This window comes from Gambusia affinis, linkage group LG05 (assembly GCF_019740435.1).
Source record: "Gambusia affinis linkage group LG05, SWU_Gaff_1.0, whole genome shotgun sequence".
NCBI lineage: Eukaryota > Metazoa > Chordata > Actinopteri > Cyprinodontiformes > Poeciliidae > Gambusia > Gambusia affinis.
This window is the reverse complement of record NC_057872.1, coordinates 16763799-16787733: the sequence shown is the minus strand read 5'-3', so window position 1 is coordinate 16787733 and position 23935 is coordinate 16763799. Positions and strand designations below refer to the sequence as shown.

Below are 23935 nucleotides of genomic sequence, written 5' to 3'. Positions count from 1 at the left end.
AGTGCCGCAACATTTTGGAAAAAAACTTTGATGGCTTCAGCTGAAATGTAATTGTCAGAAATCAGATTGTCTTCTGACGAAGCGTTCAGAACGCTGCGGTTGATCAGCCAAACATGGCCGACGTGTAAACAACAGAGACGTGGAGCGCAGCTTCAGATGATCAGTGCGTTTTGCGTGCGACATGGCGGGGGTTAAAGCGAGGACAGCAGACAGTGTGCATCTCATTTATTGTTTCCCATTCACACGTTCCATCAGAGGAGGCAGAGCAGCGTACCATTATCCCATAATTTACAAAACATAAATAAAAGCTGTTTGCATATGAACCGTTACTGATGTACACATCCGACCTGCTGCGGCATATTTACAAAGGAATCTCCCCTTACCATTACAATTGCTAGCTTAGTCAGTTCACGGTCTTCATGTCCTTCTTGCCTGTACAGAAAGATCATTAGTCTTTGCATAACAAAGCAGGACTAAACTCTGGCAGAAGAAAGAGAGAGGCTTCTTCTTTTAGCTCTACTTACATTCAAAGTCAGAGCTTATTTGAACCAGGAACAAAGAGGTGGATATCAAAACAACTTTAAGTTGTTTAACATTCATATTCATGTATTTTCTATGAAAAAAAAAAAACCCAAACAAAAACAGCTGGTTCAGCATCCATATAGACGGGAACGGTTCCTTGATTTACCGAGCCAGCCGTCGCAGCTCGGCTCAAAACGATCCGCGGACCAGAAACGCAACACACACAGAACAGTGGGACGTTGCATCGCCGTTTCTCAAATACACTTAATCATCTCTGCACACAAACAAGGACGCCGTTTCAAGCATTCTTTTTGAATCGAGCCTCCTGCCAACTCCAAATGACCAAAACACTGATGCTCTTTGAGCCTGCTGAGCAGTCATCTCTCTCTAATTTATAGGAGAAAAGCTGAAGTGCCTCTGCTCCTCTGGGTTTCACATTTTACAAATCTTCTGGCTGTTTTCCGATTGTATTTTGCAGCTTCTCAAAACGAAACAAACAGAAAATTTATAATAATAATAATACTTGTTGTACCTGCTCGGAGCCACAGCACCTTTACTTTACAAACAAAAAAAATCCAACAACTGGGACAATAAAGCCAATCTGTAAACTGTACAATGATAAGAAGCCTTAAAGGCGCCGGCATGTTTTCAAGATTCTGTAAACAAAACAACTCGGGTTGGTAAATCTTCACGGTGTCTTAAAATGCTCTCCCAAGCTGGCCGTCGTAGAGGAAGAGGGGAGAGACGCTGCAGCTTCCAGACAAAGGCGTTCTCTTCTCTTCCCTCTCGTAGCTGCACCACTGCAGAGAAACTAATTGGCCTTGTTCTACTTGACTTTTTTTCTCTTCTTTTTCACAAAAGGTCAGATCTGAGACTTGAGTCGAGACCGGCGTGGCGGGAGGGATTCCCCCTGAAGTCGGGTCTCACTCTTCGTCAGCGTTCTTCAGCATGAGGATGGAGTTGTAGATCTTCAGAGCCGGTCCCAGCTTGATGGACAGGATCTTAACGATGTCCGCCTGGGTGAGAAGCAGGAAGGCCTCGCCGTCTATTTGCTAGAAAGGGAACAAATATATTTAATTTAACAAATATTTCATAAAATGTTTTTAATTCTAGTAAAAATGCTTGAAACTGCATAAATTAGCAACAGCATGCAAACTAACAAAGAACCCCAAACACCAGACGACACATCTTTGCCAGTAATAATTAAATATTAAACAAACCGAGTCAACACAATAAATTATTGCTGCTGAGTTGCTGTATTAGAGTTCTTGTCCCAATCTGCTTCACAAAAACGAACCTGGAAGCCGCTTCCTTTTTGTGGGAGCAGAAAAACAGAAGCCTCTCATTGGTCCACATTCTGACCTCCCATATTAATTTAATTATCCCCATTTAAGTATCACTTGTTTAAATCAACAGTAACAGTTCGATTTTGAAGTGTGCAGAAAGAGAGATCACGCCTACATTTCTTTTTATTTCATTAAGCTGCTTGACTTTAAAAAATTGAATATATTGGTAGTTATCAGTAAAGACCAGCTGTTAGTTGAACCTCTAATCGTAGGAAACAAAGGGAAGTGCTCACCTCTGTTTTAAAAGTAGCAGCATGCTCTTTACATCCTGGGAGTCCTTTGACAAAACCGGCCACCTAGTGGACAAAGAAACCAAGACAAAAATCATCTTGACCAGCGCAGACAGCGACTCGTTCTGTAAAAATACATCGATCACAGTTCTGAGCCTGATCGCCAAGCTCTGCTGTTTGTGTAGCTCCACATTCTGACTTTAGCTTGGTTTGGTTACATTCCTCTTTAAGAAATATGATATAAGATGACAGAAGAAGAACATTCACAATAGATTCCTTGCTGCCACGAGCCGTCATCAATTATTTATCCTCAGCGTAAGGGCAACATCACGCAGCATGTGTGAGAGAGCAGTAGCTGTGAAACAGGACTTTAATGAAAATGACAAAGTTGACATTTTATTAGCAATTAGCCTGGCTAGCAAGGGTTGGATTATAAAACAGCGCTCTGGGTGAGTGCTGGAACCATTAGATGTCCTCAGCATACAAAAACGTACTACAGAGTCCTGCTAATTACTTGTTTCAGAGACGCATCTAAAGGTTGAAGGACAGAGAATTTAGAAACTCATTTTAACTTTGAAATGCTGAAAAAGCTGCCAACGCTTTCAAATCCACCATGTTCAATAAGAAACAGAGGTTAAAAGCTCTAAAGAATAAAATTAGGCAACATTGTAGCCTTCCCGTTATATAAAACTACTGTATAACAGCTGATACATCATGTTTTAAATGTCTTCTTGCATCTCTGATATTGTTAAGTTATTACAAATGAAAACACCTCTGTTGGTAACCGGCCAGGCAGAGAAGATGATCAGAAAAGCTCTTTCCTTGAGTGTCCATTCACTGCTGCCGTTCATCTGAACAACCAGTTGTGTTCACGTTGGATCAGTGAATGAGGAGCATGTCTGTTTCTAATGTGTTGAACAGTGTGCAGGCATGTCTGACCTCCTCGGCGCTCCAAGTGGCCACTCTCTTGGCAGTCAGCCCCAGGACCTCGGGCAGCAGCTGGCAGTGTTTGTCCCAGCAAAGAGCCACTCTGTGCGGGGGGGAGGCGGAGATGCCGGGGGGGAACACTGACTCGTGTAGCGCTTGCTGGAGTGAGATGGTTTCTGGGGACGCTGCGGAACAGAACAGAGGAGCAGTCAGTGGGATGCAGCATCCAGGTGTCTGCTTTATAGTACAGCTCCCCGACTCACATTTCCCATCACTAATCTCATCCTTGACGTAGTGCATTTTTAGATACTTGGGCAGTGGAGCCATTCTGAAAAAAAAACAAAAAACAAAAACAAAACAGAAAAAACACAGAAAAGTTTAGATGATAGTTTTGGCCGGAAAGCTTCGTGCTGATGAGTCACACCTTTTAGGCCTGGTTCCATTGTGGCTTTGCTCGTTGGCTCCACCTAGTGGCTCTGACTGGTTGTTGCATTCTGAATGCTCCGCTTCCACAGGTGCTGGTTTCCTAGCAACAGACACTGTAGTTCAGATACAAATCCTTTCAAATATTCATATAAACTATAAATACATAATATGAGTGTACAGGTGAGCAAGCGGAACAAAACAAAAACATATACATTTTGAAACGCTTTCTAGAAGTAAGTTTAAATCTATTCAAGCCTCCAACCTTTTACCACCACTGTGATTTTGACAATTTTTTGAGTGAATTGCTTTTGTTTCTTGTTAAAACATTGTTTTCAGGAGCAGACCTGCTCTGAGGATCCAGGGGCGGCTCGCTCTGTGCCAGGGCCGATGTGGTCTGCGTTGGATTGTTCGGGTGCTGGTCGGGGCGCCGCCCCCGCGCCGGAGGCCCGCTGAGGACGAGAGGTCGCTCTCCACCGAGACGGTCTGGCAACAAGCCCTCCTTGTTCAGGTTCATCTCAGAGTAGGGGCAGCTCACCTGGCTGCACACAGGAGGAAGAGCTAAACCTTTTTTATACGGGCAGAAAACAGCCATTTGGACGTATTTTACATTTCTGGCAACAAACGTCCTGCAACCAATAGGAGGTGGAGGCTGCCATTATCACTTTGATTCTCACAAACACAGAGAGCAGCAACACATTTAGATCGCGAGCCACCCACACAAATATTATTGACATCTGAGAACAAAGTCTCCTGTCCTCTTTTTACACCATTACTAAATATGATAAAAGCAGGAGGGTATTGTTTGGGTTTACAGGGGAGCAGCAGTTCAGTCTAACGAAACATAGAGCAACTGAAACAAAGAACGTATATTTCCTGCAGTAAGGCAGGAGGGAGTGGATAAGTTACTGTAAACAGAGCTCCTACATGTTTTTCCAAGCCAAATGTTCATACTTTTGCAGACTGGCTAGAAGAAGCTAAACCTAAACAAGACCAACTAACGTGTAGTGTGTCCCATAGCGAGGCCCCCTGATGTGTCCGACCCCGTTGCATCCTGGGGTGGGACAGCCTTGTCCCGGGGCAGGCAGTAAATCACTCGTGCCTGAAATAAACAAACACAAGGCAGCATTAAAGCAATGCTGTGGGGATTTCTGCAAACTCATTTATTGAAGTTTAACATGAAAGGGCAGGCTGAGTTTAAGGCACGTCTTACTGTTGGGGTGCTGCAATGGGTGTCCAGTTTTCTGACACCATCCGACTGGGTGCAGATCCGGGTAATCTGTCTCAACCCAGTAGTCATAATCCATATTCCAGCCATCAAAGTGGATCTACGTGAGAGGAGGAAGGAGAATAAATATGAATTGTGTAAGAAAAGCAGAAAGGGTTACTCCTTCTTATACTTCCACTGTGTTGGAAGTTGAACTATACAATGTAATTGTAACTTGCTTTTCCAAATAAAAGGTTAAATAAAATAAAAAAAGAAAAGAAAAGCAGAAAGGGAGTTTGGAAAATGCCTCTGGAGACATGTCACACCTTCAGTCGGTGGTCCTCTGTGTCCGCTATGGTAGCTACACGGACGAGCATGGGGTTCCTCTTATCAACGGCTTCCACTTTCATCCCAACCTGGAAGCCATGAGGAGGTCGCTGCAAAGATAAAATGGGTTCAAAACCATAAAAAAAAAGGAAGATGAAGAACAAAATAGAGAAAACTGGACATTTTCTGGACGTTAGTGAAACAGACGGCTTTGTTTTCAACTCCAGACATAAAGATTATTTTAGCGGCACAAGAAAACTGTTGCACCGGAAACCACAATGTGCATCTGCAGCAGAGAGTAATAAAAGGTCAGAATAGTGACCATAAGTTAAATCCTTACTGGTGATTTGTGTCTGCAGAGACCAGATATGAAACTACAAAAATAGAGACAAAATAAAAGTACAGTAAATATGAGTGAACAAGTCCATAATCGTACCGGTTTGAAAGCTCTTGCAGGAGCAGCTTGTGCTCCCGCTTCCTCCATGTACTTTTCCCATGAGAAATTCTTGGGATCTTTATGTTCTAAGAAGAAGAAACTTTGAATTATTGGTGGAATTTCTCACTTTTAATACCTTGTTTAAAAAAAACAACAACACACACACACACCTTACAGGACACCAAAGATTACAAATTATTTACACGGTGCATCTATGAATGAACGACATCCATAATTCAATTCAGTTACAGACTCTATCATTTTGTTGCCATTTATCTGTGGTAACAGTAAGATATTAGTAATGTTTGTTGTATTAAAACAGGCTCAGCCAGAAGCGTCCTACCGGGTGGAGTTATTAGAGTCAACTGAGCTTCTTCACAGAAACCAACAGGATGTATGTATGGACTGCTGGCATCACACCTTACATAAAAGAACATAAACATAGTAAAAACAAGCAGTATAATAACATAAGTATGATTTTACAAACAGATATTTAAAAACCAAAAGATTTTGGCATTTAAAAACCACATATGCATGTTCATCCACACAATCCCACATTAGAGGTAGAAAATAGTGACAGGGACACAGAAAGCGTCGGCGTGCGGAGAGGGAAATAACCCTGGGTAATAAACTTCCTACCAATAATCATGTGTGTCATCCAGACTGTCAAAGTGAATCAGAAGGCGGTTGTCGACAACAGCAGTGATTGTTGCTACACAGATCTGCAAGGGGTTCTTCCTGTCGGCTGCCTCCAGTTTCATCCCAGCTCTAAATCCAGATGGAGTCACAGACTACAACCAGAACAACGACAACCAGGATTAAATGCGTTACAACACAGTCAGGGTGACTCAGATTATGTAGTGGTGCATCGTTTGTGTCTGACTCACTGTGTTGAGGCTCTTAAAAAGATGTTTTGGAGCCAGTTGGCCTCTGCAGTTTTTTACATACGTACTCCAGTTAAACTCTCCTTCTTTACAGCCTGCAGTGACGTAAACAAATCCATACGGTTGATTTTTTTTTTTTAGAAAAGATTGTCTCCAATTTCATGTAAAATAAATAAACATGTCTGGGATTACCTTTAGGCAGTAATAACTTGTGTCCGTTCTTCTCACACCACCCGGCTGGCTTCAGATCCCAGGAGTCAGCATTAGCCCAGAAGTCGTAGCACTCAGGGTAACCATCGAAGTGGAGTCTGACTCTGTAACCTTGGATCTGTAAGACAGCACGAAAACAGTCTGAGAGGATGAAACTTCTGATTTCTGAAAAAGAAAGACAAGACATCATCAGTATTCTGACCTCTGCAACAGTGAGCACACAAAAGAGAGACGGGTGAGACGGATCGAGCCCTTCCAGCTTCATTCCAACCTTAAAACTGTTCCTGCTTTGAGGAAACGACTGGTGCTGCAAGGCAAATACACAACGCCATTAGATTGGACAAATAAGACACCACATTAAAACAAACTACAAAATGTAAATAAAGTGATGGTCAAATTACAGTTTGTACCTCTTTGAAAAGTTTCACAGGTGCAGCAATGGTCCGCCCCTCCTCCAGGTAAGCAGGCCAGCTCCATGCCCGCTTCTTATTGGGCGTGGCAGGCACTGACGTTAAAACAAACACAAATATGACTTATAACAGACGTTTGACTGGGTTCCTCGACATCTGTCGTGCCAAAGTGGTTCATTTTGATGCATGGAGAGCTCTCAGTCTGCTTTAGCACATTTTGACAGTTTAAAACAGAAAACGTGATGATGAATTATAGCATTTAGAAATAAAAAAATATATATAACCTGAAAAAACACACATGGATGAATGTATAAAATTTTAAAGAATTTGTATTGAAGTCTGGAAAGAAACATGTTTTCTTTTTTTCATACGTATTGAAGTCTGGATAAAAGTTAGAGAAAAGATGAGAAATGTTGGTCTCATTTTGCCCTTTAGAGTTACTATGATTATAGTGTAAATCTCCCTAAAATCTCATTATTCTCATTGGCTTTTAGTATTTTTTTCCAAGGTTAAGTTTCAATTATTTTTGTTACTCACATTTATTTGTGTAACTTTATTTATTTCTTCACATTTACTCCCTTATTATCAACAGTACAACCTACCAAGTTTGGCCATTTTGGCTCCCCTCCTGCCTTTGGTAGACTTAGCCTTTTCCTATCAAAAGAGTAAAGTAAAACAACTTCTATAAAAACATAGATAAACAATAATTGACTACATTTCAAGGTGATGTTCACGTTGTTCTCCTCACCTCTGGTTCTTCTTGATTGTCATCCTCTTCATCACCAGAATCCATGTAGATCCTCCTCTTTTTCCGAACACGTTTCCCCAGTCGCTCACCCTCCACTGCCTGACTGTCGCGGGCTTCTGCTGGAGAAGATCTGCAAAAAAAAAAAAAAAATGGAAAACATAAAAAAATGAGACAGAAACTATTCCAGAAGGCAGCACTGAGAAAATATTGCATATATTTATTTTTTTACCTGCCGCTTGAAGGCTGAACACAAGAGCTACAGTATTTTCCCTCTATAAGGGCGTTCCTAGAAACGGGTCCACCACAGGACCGACACCTTAACAGCTCCCCGTTTGGACCCAGATCTGTACCAGAAGCAGCTTTAACCCTGGGGCCAACCTCCATGCCAGGGTCCCCCTCTGAAAACAAGCGCACAGCCCCAGAAGCTCAAACACATGAGGCTCTAAACTGAAAGATTTATGTTGCTGAATAGAAGGGGATTCTGAAGAGTTAAATAATTTGCATTCTTTACAATGTCAGTGATTAACGGAGACCGTCGTACCTTTAGCTTGAGATGAGCCCGGTTTGCTCCGACTGACCAGAGCTGTGGCCGTGCTGGCCTGTGACTGGACTTCGGGTGGAGGGGTGGGAGTGTGAGACGGCACTGGGTTCAAGATCTCACGATTAGCCTCTGCCTCCTGCCCTTTGACCTCTACGTCTGTGACTATCTCAAGGGTACCAAACTCCGTCATGCGGAACTGAAACGAGGAGAGAAATAGGCAGATAAACCAATCAGGACTTGCACCCAGATTCTTTCATCTCCTGTTCAGATCTTGGGAAAACCAGATAATTATGCGAAGCAAAATTATTTCTCTTTATTTAAACAAAGATAAAGTATTCACAACCCTTAAACTTTTTTGCTTTTTGTTAAAACTAGAAACTGCTTTGTATTTTATTTTTGATATTATGTGGTAAACGTACACACAGCAGTGAAGTGGAAAAAAACAAAGAATAGAATAGAAACACACACGTTTAGACTCCTTTTATTCTAGTTGCCCTAAACTGGATCCAGTGCAACCAGTCACCTCCAGGCACCAACTGATTAAAAAAATACTGATGACCTGTGTGTAAATTATTGCCAGTGTAAAACCCAGCTCTTCTTTTTCTGAAATGTTTGTTAGAAAACATTAGTAAATAAACAGCATCCTGAAGACATAAAAACACAGCTAACAGGTCAGGGGAATATTTAGACGTTTAAAGAAGGGTTCATTTATTAAACAACATCTTAATCTTTGAACATCCCAAGAAAAGACTGCAGTAGACTTGGAACTGGGATGGAGGTTCACTTTCCAACAGGACAACAACTCCACACATACAGCCACAAACCACAGGGTATTACTTCAAAGCATATTTTGTGTTAGAAAGACCCAATCAAAGTCCAGACATAAATGCAGTAGAGTATCTGTGGTAAGATTTATAATTGCACATTCACTGTTGTTCTCCATCCAGTCTGACTGAGCTTGTGCAATTTTGCAAAGAAGAACGAGGAAAGCTTTTAGGTTTCACGTGGTAGGAAAACACTCCAAAAAGGCTTGCAGTCGTTACTACAGCAAGGGCATGATAGGTTTTATTGCTGAATGGAAAAGCATGCCACACTTTCCAGATTTTCCCTTTCATTCACAATTATCCACTATTTTGTGTCGGTCTATTAAAATATTTACCAATATAATTCTTTGACCTTAGTGGTTACAAAATCTGAAACATTGGAGCGATTACTTTTGAACGGGACTATATTTGATCAAAAGCAAGAACAAAGAAAAACGTGTACCCTGATGTCACTGCCTGGAAGTGTAGCAATACCATCCTTCCAGTCCAGAGCTCCCATCATGTCAAACTCAGCTCCCTGGGAGGGCCCATCACTGGGTGGAGTGTCTGTCATTCCCACTCCTCTGATATGACCTACCTGAAAAGCCATAATATTCAAAGAAGAGCAAACACTTGAATCCTATAACTATGAGTAATCTGTACATTTATTTAAACTAACGATGTTTTTTTTTTATTTGCAGTGAGGCGGTCGGTGTTATGTTTTTGTCTTCTCAAATACTAAAACGCAGATTCAACCTGCGCTTGTAAACAGTGATACCCAACATCACCACTAGATGGCGAGTGTGTGCAGGCTTGCAATGGTACACCATGCACTTCTGTTTCAGACAAAACACTCAATAATAATATTGTTTTGCCGGTCAACTAACGGGCAAATACACAAACAAACGACCTCATTAGGATAAACATTTGTTAAGACCATTGACAAACAAGGGAAAATACGTCTCAACTTTGAGTTAATCACAAAAGTTCGTCTTTTCCTTGTTTTAACGGTATCTCTTAAAAATCAGAGTTTGTCTGGTTGCAAGCAAGCGAAATGGCAATTTGTTCATCGATTTCACAAAGAACACTATTTTCTGCACTGACTGTCCAAACTTAAAAGCGTTTAAAAACGTATGTTATTACGATTAAACGTTTTAGTCCTGACGCATGTTCAACACTGAATTAATGTCATATTTTCTGCTTGCAACGCCGTCATAACCATGTGCAAAGTAAACAACAGTGAGGGTTAATGTGTCCTGTTTGAGTTTGACGTTGCAATTGATGCATCGGTTTTATACTAGCTATAAATAAAGTGTATGTAAGAGCGCCCATGATTAGCATTCGCCCTATACAAAATGGCGGAGCATAGGAAGAGGCCACCAACATGTTTAAACTATGTTAATTACTCAAGTTGCCCATTTAAACTAATCATGCGAGGTCCCTTCGCGTCAAACAAAAGCAAAGGCTGGCTATGTAATTTCCTGACCGAGTGTTTTCATTGAGTCTGCCCGTTTTTCTTCACTTTCTCCTTGTCACGGAATGTCAGCCCAGGTTGCTACGGTAGCTAGCTGAAGCTAACCGTCAGCTAGCGCCGGTGTTGTGCCTTAGAAAGCACCCCTGCCGTCAAAACAGACCCCAGTTTTAAGACGCATATTTGCACCAATAAATCAGGTGGAAGTGACTGGGAAATGTTTTCTCACCTTGCCACTACTATATTTATCTGATTGTATTTGTGAAAATAAATGCCCTAAAATACGGTTCTAAACAGTGGAAGCGTTTGACGGCTGGGGCGCTTTTTTCGGCACAACACCGCTCCGTAGAAATGAACGGACGACTGCTAAACAGCTAGCCGTAGCATTGTGACTGGATGCAGCCAGATAAGGACAATCTGTAATAAATAAGTTTCCCGGTTAATAACTATCTAAAAATGCCGATATTTCAAGGAATATCACAAAAGCATAAACAATAAAACTACGCTGCTGTTATGAGATTTGACAATGTTGCCTGATTAATTTCTTCAATAGAAACTTAAAAAAACGATTTATTCACGCCGTTTTAAATCAAAGTGGAAATAACGCGAACAAACACCAACTAGTCAATCTTAGATCGGGTTTTACATTTTTTGCTCACGTTAACAGAGATAAAAAAAGAATTAACGGTCGTATTGTTTAGAAAAATTGTGGAACTCACCTCGTTTCTGTTTTAACTCTTATTTAGAGCTGGATAAGACCGATGCGCATGCGCGCAAGATGCGGCTGCCTGACAAGTTTGGGTCTCGGGAAAAGTTCAGCTCGCTATCGGTAGGCCTGCGTTTGCTCGCAGCACGCCCAAAACTCGGTTTTGGACTGATTTAAAGGATACTAGAAACCTTAGTGGGGCTCGAACTTCCCCGTTGCCCTTGAACAGGCTTTTAAAGTATATCCCTCTCTCCTCCTTCCCCCACTGTCAGAAGTAGGAGTGTGTGTATCAATGGAGCGCAGACAGGGACTGCAGCGGCTCCATTATAACCGTTGGAGAGCGTTTGGTTCCTGTATGGTGAAAACGTCCGTTTGCATCTGTGTTTCCAACACTCCACCTATATATATATTCGTATATTTATACGAGTATGATCCCCGGCATACGGAAACACGTATTACACCAGCGTGCTAACACGCATCAGTCTGACGTGAAGTGATATTTCTTGCCTTAACAGATTGAATACATTGTAACACAAGAATCCAGACTGGTTTTAGCCGAACAGTGTTGCTGGCAGCAGTTTGCGTCACAACGACAAAACGAAGCCATGGTGTAAAAAAGACGAGTTTAACCACGCAAAATGTACGAATTAATGCGCAATACGTTTTGTGGTTGTAATGTGTTTTTACTTGTGGTTTAATGCACCGCGTGTCGTCTTATTTTGAGGCAAGACACTGGAGACATGGATTCATGGATTCAAAACTGTTAATGCTTCTGACATACTTGAACTGAGTGGATTAACAGAAGTAGCTACTCCTCCGTACGTCGTACGCGAATATTAAATTGTAGTGGTTTATGGTCAAGTCTTGCCCAGTTCACCATGCCATACCGACGGTACGTTGCTCCCTCCTTCCCCGTTTCATAACCACGTTCTGAAATCATTGCATGCCCATTTATTTATTTATTTATTTATTTATTTATTTATTCATTTATTTATTTATTTATTTATTTATTTATTTATTTATTTATTTATTTATTTATTTATTTATTTATTTATGTATTTATGTATTGTCATTCCGCACCTTTGCGGTGTTAGAATGTGCACCTATTTCATCCCTGAAAACATTAAGTAATAAAATATAACTCACTGGTTCCCTGCTGGACTCCTGTGAATATTTAATAATATCTTCCAACAGGAGATCGCCCAGAGTTGAGCAGTTTTAAGGCTGGGGTGTTAATCTCAGTTAGCAGGCCCTAATTTAGATCAACAACAAAAATTGTTATATAATCCATACAAAGTTATCAATAAATCCGATTTAATATTTTATTTTTTATGACTCATGTATTTCTTGAAAATAAATAAACTTCGCCAACTTCAAAGTGGATGCTTTACTGGCTAAACAAAATTACGAATAGGACAGTGTGACATGTCAACAAGTGGATGCAAACTGAGGAGGAGGTGAATTCACCTGGAGGAAGGTCGGGCCAACGGATTTTAATCAAAAACGTCGGGTACGAAACGACCAAACAACCCCACAAAAGTTACAAAGTGGCCTTACCAAAGATGGCGGCAGGAGAATAATGGACAGCAGTAGAAATGTTCTCTCCCACCACCTCCACCCATGGTTAGACAGTATTATACATATTTTAAGTTTGAATTCTGCATTTATTTATTTATTTATTTATTTAATTTTATTATTTATTTTATTATTTATTCATTTAATAATCTATTTATCTGTTTAGCTTGCTTTCAATGAAGAGAAACATCTGGCCTCAAAACTGTTTCTTTACCCGAGGACGTGGCGTACGAAATGACCACAAATGCAAAGTTCCGAAATGGCGACGGAATGAGTTCATCTTCTTGGACGTAAAAGCGGCGGCGGACGCTGCTCCGTGTTTTGCCACCGTTTGGCCGCTAGATGGCGCAAGTGTCCCAGTTTTCCTTGGGATTAGCGGCAGATTGCAGCTTGCATCAGTTTTGCGTTATACCATCAAGTGGCTTCAAAGCTGCAAACCATGAAATGGCATTCAAAGGCAAAGCGGTCGATTCAAAGGTAAGCGGTAATAGATTGTGATGTGCTGCTGTTTACACTAAAGCAATCCGCTGAAGCGTCTCTGTGGCGAATGATGTGCTGTAAACCCAGCTAATCGTGGTGTGGATACCACGCGCTTCACTGTCACGTTCAGATATTCTCATGCATGATTCAGCAGCTGGTCAGAAGGCTCTCTGTTCGCCTATGACGTGGATCCCACAGTAACGTTTTAACACTGTGCATGTTCAGCTTCAGGTTGCCTTCAGGTTTTGTTGACTGTTGGCGCATCCTGTCTTTCTGTCTCCGTCACCCCACAGACCGTGCTGCTCAATCTGTTGCTGTGCCTGCTCATATTTTACTCCCTTTTCTACATGATCGGCAGTGTGTGCTTCGGTGCTTTCAGGTGAGTAGAAATTTCCCACGCATGCGCACAAGCACAAGCGCAGGAAGGACAATGCCCAGCAACGCGGTTACTAACACGCAGAGCGACCCTGATCTTGCAGGGGGACGTTTTTCAAACGCATGTAGCAGCGAGATAAATAAATATTTGCAATTTTCAAATCAAATCAAATTAATGCTAAGTTTTTAAAGGCGTATCCTACATCTTGCTAAAAGTGGTTTAGTTAAAGTTACATAAATGAAACAGAGTCGGAAGTCTTTTGATGCCTCATAAATGTTGTGTTTTATGTTCATTTCATTTTACATTTCTATTTGAATTACCTGATTGTCAAGAATCGTGCAATGTCTTCTACTAAATGAATTTTTTATTCCAGGTTTTGGATAATCTCACACTGAAAATGTGAAGGGAAAACATCCATTTTCAAACATAGTTTTCAACGTGGGGGATTAAATATAATCCCTAAGAAATAACTGTTTATAACAAATTAACCATATGGAAACATTATCAGTACCCCTGTGGTTAATACTTTCTAACATACATTTTTGATAACAGCCTCATTGTGTAACATTTCACAAGGTTGAAACATAGAGTTTCTTTAACTATTCCTTTGTTCATTTGACAGTGTTTTAGATCACTGATCCCGTTAAAAGAGCCAAATACAATGTTATGTATCAACATTTTTGCCATAGATTGTTCTCTTTTTACTTCTGAATAAGTGTTCTAAAATTATGGTTTATTATTATTCTTTTGAATCTGATTTCATGCTACTGCAAGAAAAGATTAATACTAATTTTTTAGTCATCTTTATCATTTGTGGCTAACATTTCGCTTCCAAGGAACCAGAACATCAAAGGGAGGTTTTAATACTGTTTTTCAGGCTTTCTGAGTAGGTTAGAGTTTTACGCCTTCAATAGAGGCCGTCCCTCTTATTCATTTGCAAACTGGGCCTTAATATCACCATTAATTAAGTTTGGATTGTTTTTAGGCCTGGCTTTTTCTATTTAATCCTCCACTTGTTCTCCTTCCACACAAAGCAAAATATGCTTTTATGGTCCAGTAAAAGAAATAGGAGAAACAAAAAGAGAAACCTTAAAATACTTTAATGACATCCACCTCAAAAGATAACAGGAAAGTCTGAGTATTAAGGAATTATTGCACAATTCTACTGAGATCCATTTGCTTTCTAGGGTTTGCTAATAAAAACGTGAGTCTTTCAGTCTAACAACTGATGTTTCCTTATGTAGGTTGGACCAGTTTGACGGGCTGATTCCATTCGATTTTAAAACTGAACCTGCTGAGTCTAACTCCAAATACCTGGGTGAGAATATCACATACACAGTGTGATCAGCAGCACTGATTGTCAGCTTTCTACAGGTAATATATTTCCTCACTTTACTTGTGTCCTTCAGTCAACCTCCTCTCCTTGGAGCTGACCTACTTTTGTAGTGGCATACTGTTTGCTGCAGTGGTGAAGAGGCGGGTGTGGGACTACGCCCTCACTGTCACACTTCTTCATGTCATAATCACCAGCCTGGGTGAGCAGAACAGCACATCTATATTTGTGCACAGCAAAATGACCAAATCTACAGCGTAACTGCATATTTTGCCTCTACGTTGCAGTGATGTTGGAGTTTCCTACAGTTTGGCAGTGGTGGCTGGCTTTAGGTAAGCAAACATCAATGGCAACCCGCCGTCTTGTCGTCAACAATGAGTTTGTTCATTATTCATTCTCTGTGTTGCTTTTTCCACAGTTAGCGGCTTGTTTTTGATGATTTGCAATGGTCAGCTGATTGCTTACTTCACATGTCAGAGTGAGCAGAGCTACTCCACCTTCAGCTACTACTGACAAGCTGTAAAGGCAAAAGATGAGGATAACATCAGCTTATTTAAATTATTCTGTTAAAAAGGTTAAACTTGTGTTTATATACATGCACTACACACAGAGTGATCTATTTCAAGTGTTAATTACTGTTAATTTTGATGATTATGTTTTACAGTTAATAAAAGCCCCAAATTCTGTCTCTTAGAAAATTCAAATATTACATAAAACCAATGAAAATGATTGTTAAAATGTAAAAGACTGCTAGCAGCCCCACCAGTTTGGGGTAAGTCAACAAAGACCATTGCTAGAGAAGCTGACTCCTGACAGACTGCTGCATCCAAGCATATCAATGGAAAGTTTAGTGGAACGAAAATAGTAATGGTAGAAAAGTAGGAAAAGGGGTGATTACAGTGAAGTTAAGTGTTTAATGGGAGATTTACAAGACAAGACAGCAGTAGCTGAATTCAGAGCTTCATGAACTTCCACTGACAGAATATGGGCTGCAACTGTCCTGTTCTCATCTTAAGTCACCCCAAAACCAGAAACAACAGAAACCTCTGAACTGGGCCAAAGAGAAAACGCACTGGTCTAAGCATGCACTGGTCTAAGCATGGACTGGTCACTGGTATTAAAGCTGCAGTTGGTAACTTTTATTTAAAAAAAATGTTTTTTTTTTTTTTTTTTTTTTTTTTACATATTTGTTGAAACTGTCACCATGTTGTGACTGTATAATATGAGACTGAAAACCTGTGAAAAGATCGAGCTCTTCTGCCTCCTCCCAGTGGTCAAACAGTTACCTGCAGAAATTCTCAGCTCAGTCAGAAAAAAACAATCAGAACTAAGAGGAGGGGCTTAGCACTTTCAGTCATGCTTGTGTATGTGCTGCTCACACATTCCTCCACTGCCGTGCTCAGGCTAGTTAGCTTAGCCACAGATGATGGATAAACAGTTTCCTTAAACAGTAAGTTGTTTCTCTGCCATTAGCACTTTGAGCAATGCGTACTTAAGGGTGATTGACATCGCTAAGACCCTCCTCTGGACTCTGGTTGTTTTTGGCTGAGCTGTGACTTTCAGATAGCAGTAGGATCACTGGAGAAGGCAGAGGAGCTTGATTTACAATCTAAAATTCACACTTCAGTCCAAAACAAACAATCAGAGAAACAACTAACAACTTACTGTGTCAGAAAACAGTTTATCTGTCATCTGTGGCTAAGCTAACTAGCCCAAGCATTCACAGCAGTGGAGGAACATGTGAGCAGCGCATACACAAGCATGACTGAAAGTGCTAAGCCCCTCCTCTTAGCTCTAAACGGTTGTTTCTGATGGGAGCAGAGCGTCTGAGCAGATGGCAGTAAGACCACAGTCAGAAGGCAGAAGAGCTCAATTTGTTTCACAGATTATCTGTCTCATACTGTCACAACATTGAGACAGTTTTAACAAATATGTAAAAAAAAAAAAACATAATAAAAAAAAAAAAGTTAAACACTGCAGCTTTAAGGTTTACCAAGACTTTAAACAGTTACAGTTTCCAAACCGCGAAAGCTTTCCGTCACACTATTCTCATTGTTTATGGTTCTTTCAGTGAGACGCCCGAGAAAGTAGTGAAGTGATGGGACTTCTCTCTGGCTTTAGGGATTACAGAAGAACAGAGTGCTCCCCTCCCCTACATGTTGCTACACAGTACCAGTTAAGAGCCTAAAGAAGGCTGATTTGTTTTCCTTCACTGACAAGAAATTCAAATCTGGCTATTTGGAAATGTTTCTGCTGTGACAAACACAGACTGTCATGGTGGAGGTTCCTGTTGCTTGACTTATTTCATGGAGGCGACCAGTTTCTGCTTTTGTGTTAATAGTTTCCTTTCTGTCACTTGTCTCCATTTCATGTCTCATATTTGCCTTTTGACAGCGAGCCGTTGATTCTCTGACAGTGATGCCTGAATCCAGTCCTCGAGTTCTACCGTCCTAAAACTTTTAGATTCCTCTCTTCTCCAGCACACATGAATCAAATGCCTCGTTACCAGGCACCTGTAGAGCTAAAGGATACTGACAAGCCACTTGATTCAGGTGTGTTGAAAAGAAGGGATCTACAAGTTATGTACTTTTTCAAAAAATATTTTATTTCTGGAGCAGCTAAAATATTGTAGTGATTTTTATAATTTTAATCATGTTGGTTGTACAATTTAAGAAAAAGATGCCACCATAACAGTCCATGTTTCTTGTAATCAAGCAGACTGTCTTCCTTGTAGGGAGGGAATGCCTTTCTGAGGCAGCTAACTAGCAGTGTGCAGAAACATGTAGGGGAGGGGAGCACAGTGTTGTTTCCTTATAACCAGAGAAAAGTCCAGTCACGGCAGCGGTTTCTCTTGTATCTCAATAAAAGGACTTAAAACACGGAGAAAAGTTTGACTGAAAATGTTCGCAGTTTTGACCCTGTAACTGTGAAAAACCTTTGGAACACCTTGACACCGGTAACTGGGCCACGTCTAGCCCGGTTCTCGTCCTCTTAGCCCAGCTAACGGATGTTTCTGACATTGTTTCTGGTTTAGGAGTACAAAGACTGATAGCTGTATCTCATGCCCTGCATCTTGAAGCATTGACTCCAGCCACAGTCCACACCATGTGAATCTCCCCCAAACTCTTGAACAAGCTGTTCTTCATACTTTTTTCTTCAGCTAAACTTTCCATTAATATACCTTGATACAGCAATATGAGAGTAGACAGCTTCCTTAGCAACAATCTTTGGTGGAGGCTGTCAGACTGTCAGCTCAGCAGTCTTCTTCATGACCAACTGTGAGCACCCAAATCCAGCCGTTAAGGGTTACCATTCTGCAACTTTCAGACGCATCCCTTCTCCAACACACTTGAATCAAATGAATTGCCTCCTCAGAGTTGACTGACTGCTGATGAAGGAATTCAGCTTTTTGATTCAGGCGTGATGGAGCAGGGAGGCATGTAAAGGCTGCAGGATGGTAACCCCTAACGACTGGACTAGGGCTCCCCTGGTCTAGAGCATGACATTACATTTCCATACTGAAAATTATTGGTCTTATGTATTTTTCTGGGAAACAGAATTTAAGGTTTTAAATATCTGCACGCCATAAACATCAAAATTAACAGATATTTAAAATATATCACTGTGTGATAGTTATATTTACTGATTTAATTCAACTTTTTGATATTCATAAACTGTTTTTGTTTTGTTTGTCACAACACAAAGGGCAGTGTGTATTTTTGTTAAGAATGGCATTCAGCTGTGTTTGTATACAAGTGCTATGTATAGAGCAGTTTTCCTGTTACCAATACAATGTGCTCTGCTTCTGTCTTTAAGTATGTAATATAAAAAAAGCCAGTACGATAAGATGTAACCAGTGAATGTATTTGTTATTGGGACCTGTGCAATAAAGAATATAAACATTTTTATATAAACCAGCTCCTGGCTCTGCTATTTAGATACATTATATGAAGGACTTGAAATAGTGACCTGCCTCTCCTGTATAAATAACTCATACTGAGAAATCAGTGAAAATCTAAAAATAGATCACTGTTTATTCAAAAGCAACAAATGAAACATGCTGCAAATTGCCATATCAGAGTTTTAATATCCCATTCAAGTACAAAAAAATAGACATTACATAAAAAAAAAATTAATAATAAATATTTAAGAAATTCCGCTCCAGGAGGACTTGGTGGCGTTATGAGTCTGGCTCTGCTGCCACCTACTCGGCTGGGTTCATGAAGGAGAATCCAGCAAAGGTTGCGCTGGAAGCAGCTGCCTCCGCCCTGTCGCTGACGGAGGCAGGGACAGGCTGCAGTGTGAACGCAGGAGCGATGTAGCACACATCACAAGGACTGGTCTAGAAAACGACAAGACAGTCAGAACCAACCGGGAACTTGTTGAGATTACGTTTCTGACCATTTTCTGATTTATCCGTACCACTTTAGGGATGAACGGAGGCCGGACTTTTCTGGCTATGAGGTCATCCCAGTTGATGGAAGCGAAGAACTGATGCTCCTTCAGCTCCTCCTGAGAAAACAGCAGAAATGAAATCCTGTGGTCATGAGCCGCTTCATTCATTCTGGATGCTCTCTGTTCTGTACGCACTTACAATATCGAGTCTCTGGCCCAAGCGCTTGGAGATGTTTCTCTCTAACAACCCCTTCAACAGAGACTGGGTGCCTTCAGACAAGCCGCTGGGCAGCCGTAGAGGAGAGTAGAGGATATTTTCCAACATCTCCAGTCTGCTGCAGCTGTAAAACGGAGGCTGGGAAGCAGAACAGGGCGATACAGTGAATTAAAGATGCAGAAAACAGTAAGACGAAGCTTAATCCAGTGAGACTCACCAGTCCAGAGAGCATCTCAAACAGCACGGCTCCCAGTCCCCACCAGTCCACAGCCGGGCTGTATGGGTGGCCCAGCAGAACCTCTGGAGCCAGGTACTCTGGGGTCCCACAGAAGGTGTGTGTAATCCCACCTACAGCCACGCCTTCCTTACAAAGACCAAAGTCTGTGAGCATCACGTGGCCTTCGCTGTCCAGCAGGACGTTTTCTGGCTTCAGGTCTCTGCACAGAAACACATGGAGCAGAAAAAAGTGTTCAGTAGGCCTGTCGCAATAAATCATAAATTAAAATAAAACAAGGTCAATAATTTACATTTGCATCATTTATTGTTTTTGTCTTTTTCTACCAAAAACTGGATGACAAAAGTTTTCAGTCTGGCTCTTTTTTTTTTTCAAAGGACAGTTTTGTTTACAGAAACTTCAGAATTCATTTTATTTGTTTTGTTTATTTCTGATATTTAAAATATCTTTCAGTTCCAGTGTTAAATGTTCAATAGAAACTTTACTGAGTTTTCAGAATGTGTTCTTCAATTATTATACCATTTTTAATATATTACTTGAAAATGGTCTAAAAACAACAAAATTATTATTTATTGAAATAACTTCAGGGACAATTTATCATCCAGCAAAATTTGTTAATGTGACAGGCCTAATGTTTAGTAGTCAAAATTCAATTGTCTTCATTGCAGGCCCTAGATTTTTCATAAGACCTTCAATTACCTCCAGATGACATTAATTAGTTTTATAATTTGAATTTTTGCTCATTCTATGATGCTTTCACTTACATATTTTTTTAATTTTTGAGAAACACTTTGATGACATTAATTTGTTTCATGTTTTCTAGTTCTAATCAAGAAATTGAGGCAATTTTTACACTTTGGCAAAACTGTAAAGCTCCTTATGTACGGCAGTAAAAACCCTTCCAGAGAAAGCAAGGTAGAACGTCCTGTCTCCGAAAAAGGCTCTTCTGACTAAACCAGTTAGTTTCCATTGGGATATAAAAATGTGTCACTTATTTATGACGAGCTCATTTGCTGTTAACAAAACAACATAACTATTGTTTGACTTGAAATCAGGGATTTCAGTAGTTTTCCTCTTATTACATTTAAAACATGAAGGAAACCTGTACGGTGTAAAAGCATCACATGCAAAAAGTAAAAAACAGCAACCATAGAGAATAAAGTTGCATTTTAACTTACCTAAATGTTTCAGCTAATGATTAGTTATGTTGCATAATTTTAAAAAGTCTACTATTTTTTCTGTAAGGTCTTTAACTGAACTTTAGCCAAACTTGCACAACCGCTGACAGTTATCTAAAGCCATGTTTCATCTGTGCACCTGTAAACGATGCTCAGAGAGTGGAGATATCCCAGCGCAGCGGCGATCTCTGCAGCGTAGAAAGCAGCTCGGGGTTCTGGAAACGAACCCTCTCTCTGCAGGTGGTAAAACAGCTGAAAGAAGCACAGAAATTAAACTCTAGAGAGGATTTGTGAGACTCAATCAGACAAAGGATTTCACTAACCCACATACCTCTCCTCCGTTTGCAAAGTCTAGGACAAAGTAGATCGTCTTTGGTGTCTGGAAGGAGAAGTGCAGCCCCACCAGGAATGGATGTTTTAGACCCTTCAGCAGCACACTCCTTTCAACCATCACATGCCTTTGCTGCAGAGACACAACCCACAGACACAGTTAGACAGGAAAACAGACACACAGATGGACAGACACAACGAAACACAGAAGGACAGACCTCTTTCCTCTCGATGATCATCTGCTTGTCCAGGACTTTAACTGCGTAGTAACCTCCTTGTTTTCTGTGTCTTGCCAGCAACACCTGTTATACATTTCAGTTTTTTATTTATCATTTCACAGCTTTTATAGATAAAAACTAATATATTAATGAAAAAAATACCTTTCCAAAGCTTCCTGTGCCAATAACTTTGAGGTAGTCAAAGTCTGAAGGTTTCACTCTGGTGAAGACAAAGACAGAAAACAGTGGTAAGTAGCAAGAAATGTATTAATGATTGTAAGACAAGTATGCAAATGGAGTGATGGTGCTACATACATAATGTGGCCACATAATAAGTTAACCTTGGTTCTTTTATGTTTATTTGTTCGGGGGGGGGGGTTTTCCCTCTAAAAGCCCTCATAATTGCTAATGCCACAACCTGTGACGTGGGCTCTCAAGGTCAGGAGCCAATTAGGGGACCCTCCCATGGACCTTCAATGTGCTTCTCAACTGACTGCTACAAAAGAAAGGGGTTGCTCTGTAATGTGAAGCAAAAACTTTTTCTCGTGTCAAGAAAAACGCTGTGAGTGGGTGGGACTCACTGTGAGGTTTCTGTGTTCACCAGGCTCTAAAAAAAAAAAAAAGAAAGACAGACAGAGAGGGGAGGGATTGTCAGTCAGAAGGTGGGATTGGGTTTCATCTGCTGTCAACGCTGAGGCAGCGTCTCCTAAGATTCCTCCACCAGATCTGAACTCACCGAGGGAGCTTTCTCCTGCTTCTGTCTCCTCAGCTTGCTCTGTCTCTGCAGCAGTTTCTGGGTGTCCAGGCTGCAATCGGGAGGTCAAGCACAGCAAAGGGTTAAAGGGCTGGACTCAAAGTTTTTAAAAAAGAAAGTCTTATTTTCTTTGCTAACTTACTGTTGGCAGGGCTTCTGGGTGGAAACAAGTTTGTGCAAGAAATCGCTGAAGCCAACTTTCTTCTCTTTCAGCACATCTGTAAGACAGATGGACAGAGAGACAGGCAGAGAGGGGGTGGGTTAGTCAATTACATAAGAATGTACTAGCTGGATTTAGTCTGATGATGTCTGGCAGCTTTCAAAGTGAGGTCGTACTGAACATTAAACGGAATTTATTAGCTTTCTGGAGTAACCAAGTGATATCAACAGGCAATTTTATGTTAAATTATTTTAATATTAATTTAATAAATAAAATTATTCAATATAAACCCATATGTCCTATTGAGGAATATTTTATTTAAGACATTTTCCAAATACTTTGCGATGTTTCATATAATGACTTTCGTAAAATAATGTCAAATTTTGCTAAACGTGATTTTGGCCACACACACGCAAAAAAATTAAAGGCATTTTTTAAAATTACCACCTCTTTTTGTCAAAAGACGATTTAGAGGTGGGGGGGAAACACTTTTAGCCCAAAATTACTTAGTCCAGTATTTTAGGAAGGTGACGATATTTAGGCTAACAGCTAATTTTACTTTTCAATTAAACTTAAAAATGACGACCTACCTGAGATAAATGTAACAAGCCCCTTCATTTTGGCATAAGTCAGCGGTCGCTCCTGAGTCAGAGTCATCTGGAGGAAGTTTTATTTAAGAAATAAAACTCCAAAGAGAACAGTTTCTGGTTCTGGTTTTAGATCAACCGTCCTTATCAAACTAGACCCTCGGGACTGAAACTTCAACTGCTCTGCTGCTCAATTTAAGACCTGTGACGCACTGGGCGATGCGTTCAAGTTCCATCGGACAACTTATAAATACACCATGCGAGGCTCAACATGAGCGCCGCTTATGAACAGTATGTGGGGCATTCGTCTTCACATCTGTGTTACAGGTATTACCGGTGTTGATTAAATAAATGTTAGTTAGGATACAATTACTTGTTCTCACAAAGTATTAAAGTTTGAGAGAGAAGGCCTTCATGGCTGTGTTTTACAACAAATTCGTTGCAATTAAAGCATCCTGGCTCTCGATTTTAGCACCCAGGACTGAAAAAGCTCCAAAGCAGATCCATGACTGCATGGTGCCTCATGTTAGCGGTTTAAACCAGGTGAGAAAGTAGCCTGACCCGGATATCTGTCTATGCCACACTTGGCGTGAAGGACTGCCTTTTAGCATTTGGGTTAATAGGCAGCGAGTCTCTTAGATCGCTGTCGAGGAATTTTGTCCCATTCTTCGTTGCAGAAGTGTTTGAACAATGTAATGTGTCTTTAGACACATTTTTAAGCATGTTTATTAAATCAATTTCTTTATTTTACTGGCCTAGCATCAGATCTGGATGAGACAAGTGAAATTGAACCAGAAGACATGGCTAATCTTAGGTAAATTATACACAAATCATGTTTTTCTTTTATTTTTGTAATCAAGAAAACACAAAAGCCAAATGGCTATAGCTACTTTACTACTCACAAGT

The 23935-nt window shown here is 40.6% G+C and overlaps 3 protein-coding genes across 4 annotated transcripts; 1 reads left to right on the top strand and 2 right to left on the bottom strand.

Annotated features, from left to right (window-relative positions):
* Positions 1-210: 210 nt before the first annotated feature.
* Positions 211-11314, bottom strand: l3mbtl1b (L3MBTL histone methyl-lysine binding protein 1b). Of its 2 annotated transcripts, none has more exons than XM_044117221.1 (22): positions 11205-11314; positions 9478-9612; positions 8212-8407; positions 7900-8068; positions 7671-7800; positions 7525-7576; positions 6923-7017; positions 6715-6819; positions 6495-6630; positions 6306-6397; positions 6058-6209; positions 5762-5838; positions 5419-5504; positions 4982-5092; positions 4662-4776; positions 4451-4550; positions 3796-3990; positions 3450-3551; positions 3289-3353; positions 3038-3210; positions 2102-2164; positions 211-1574 (listed from the first exon to the last, which is right to left on the bottom strand). In XM_044117221.1, exons 2-22 carry the CDS (start codon positions 9586-9588, stop codon positions 1446-1448), a joined length of 2454 nt encoding a protein of 817 aa, XP_043973156.1. In that variant the 5' UTR covers positions 9589-9612; positions 11205-11314; the 3' UTR covers positions 211-1445. The 2 variants fall into 2 exon arrangements, with proteins under 2 accessions (XP_043973156.1, XP_043973157.1); XM_044117222.1 differs by lacking the exon at positions 11205-11314 and adding an exon at positions 10501-10768.
* On the top strand, positions 11224-16130 carry LOC122831198 (transmembrane protein 244-like). Its single transcript, XM_044117223.1, has 7 exons — positions 11224-11314; positions 12933-13243; positions 13540-13625; positions 14867-14940; positions 15032-15157; positions 15243-15287; positions 15374-16130. Exons 2-7 carry the CDS (start codon positions 13109-13111, stop codon positions 15466-15468), a joined length of 561 nt encoding a protein of 186 aa, XP_043973158.1. The 5' UTR covers positions 11224-11314; positions 12933-13108; the 3' UTR covers positions 15469-16130.
* Positions 16131-19022: 2892 nt separating this feature from the next.
* On the bottom strand, positions 19023-23228 carry sgk2b (serum/glucocorticoid regulated kinase 2b). Its single transcript, XM_044116542.1, has 12 exons — positions 23033-23228; positions 22425-22500; positions 22265-22334; positions 22110-22135; positions 21691-21748; positions 21529-21612; positions 21312-21443; positions 21120-21232; positions 19785-20004; positions 19550-19705; positions 19378-19467; positions 19023-19297 (listed from the first exon to the last, which is right to left on the bottom strand). The coding sequence occupies exons 1-12, from the start codon at positions 23097-23099 to the stop codon at positions 19160-19162; spliced, it is 1230 nt and encodes a 409-aa protein (XP_043972477.1). The 5' UTR covers positions 23100-23228; the 3' UTR covers positions 19023-19159.
* Between the last annotated feature and the right edge of the window lie 707 nt (positions 23229-23935).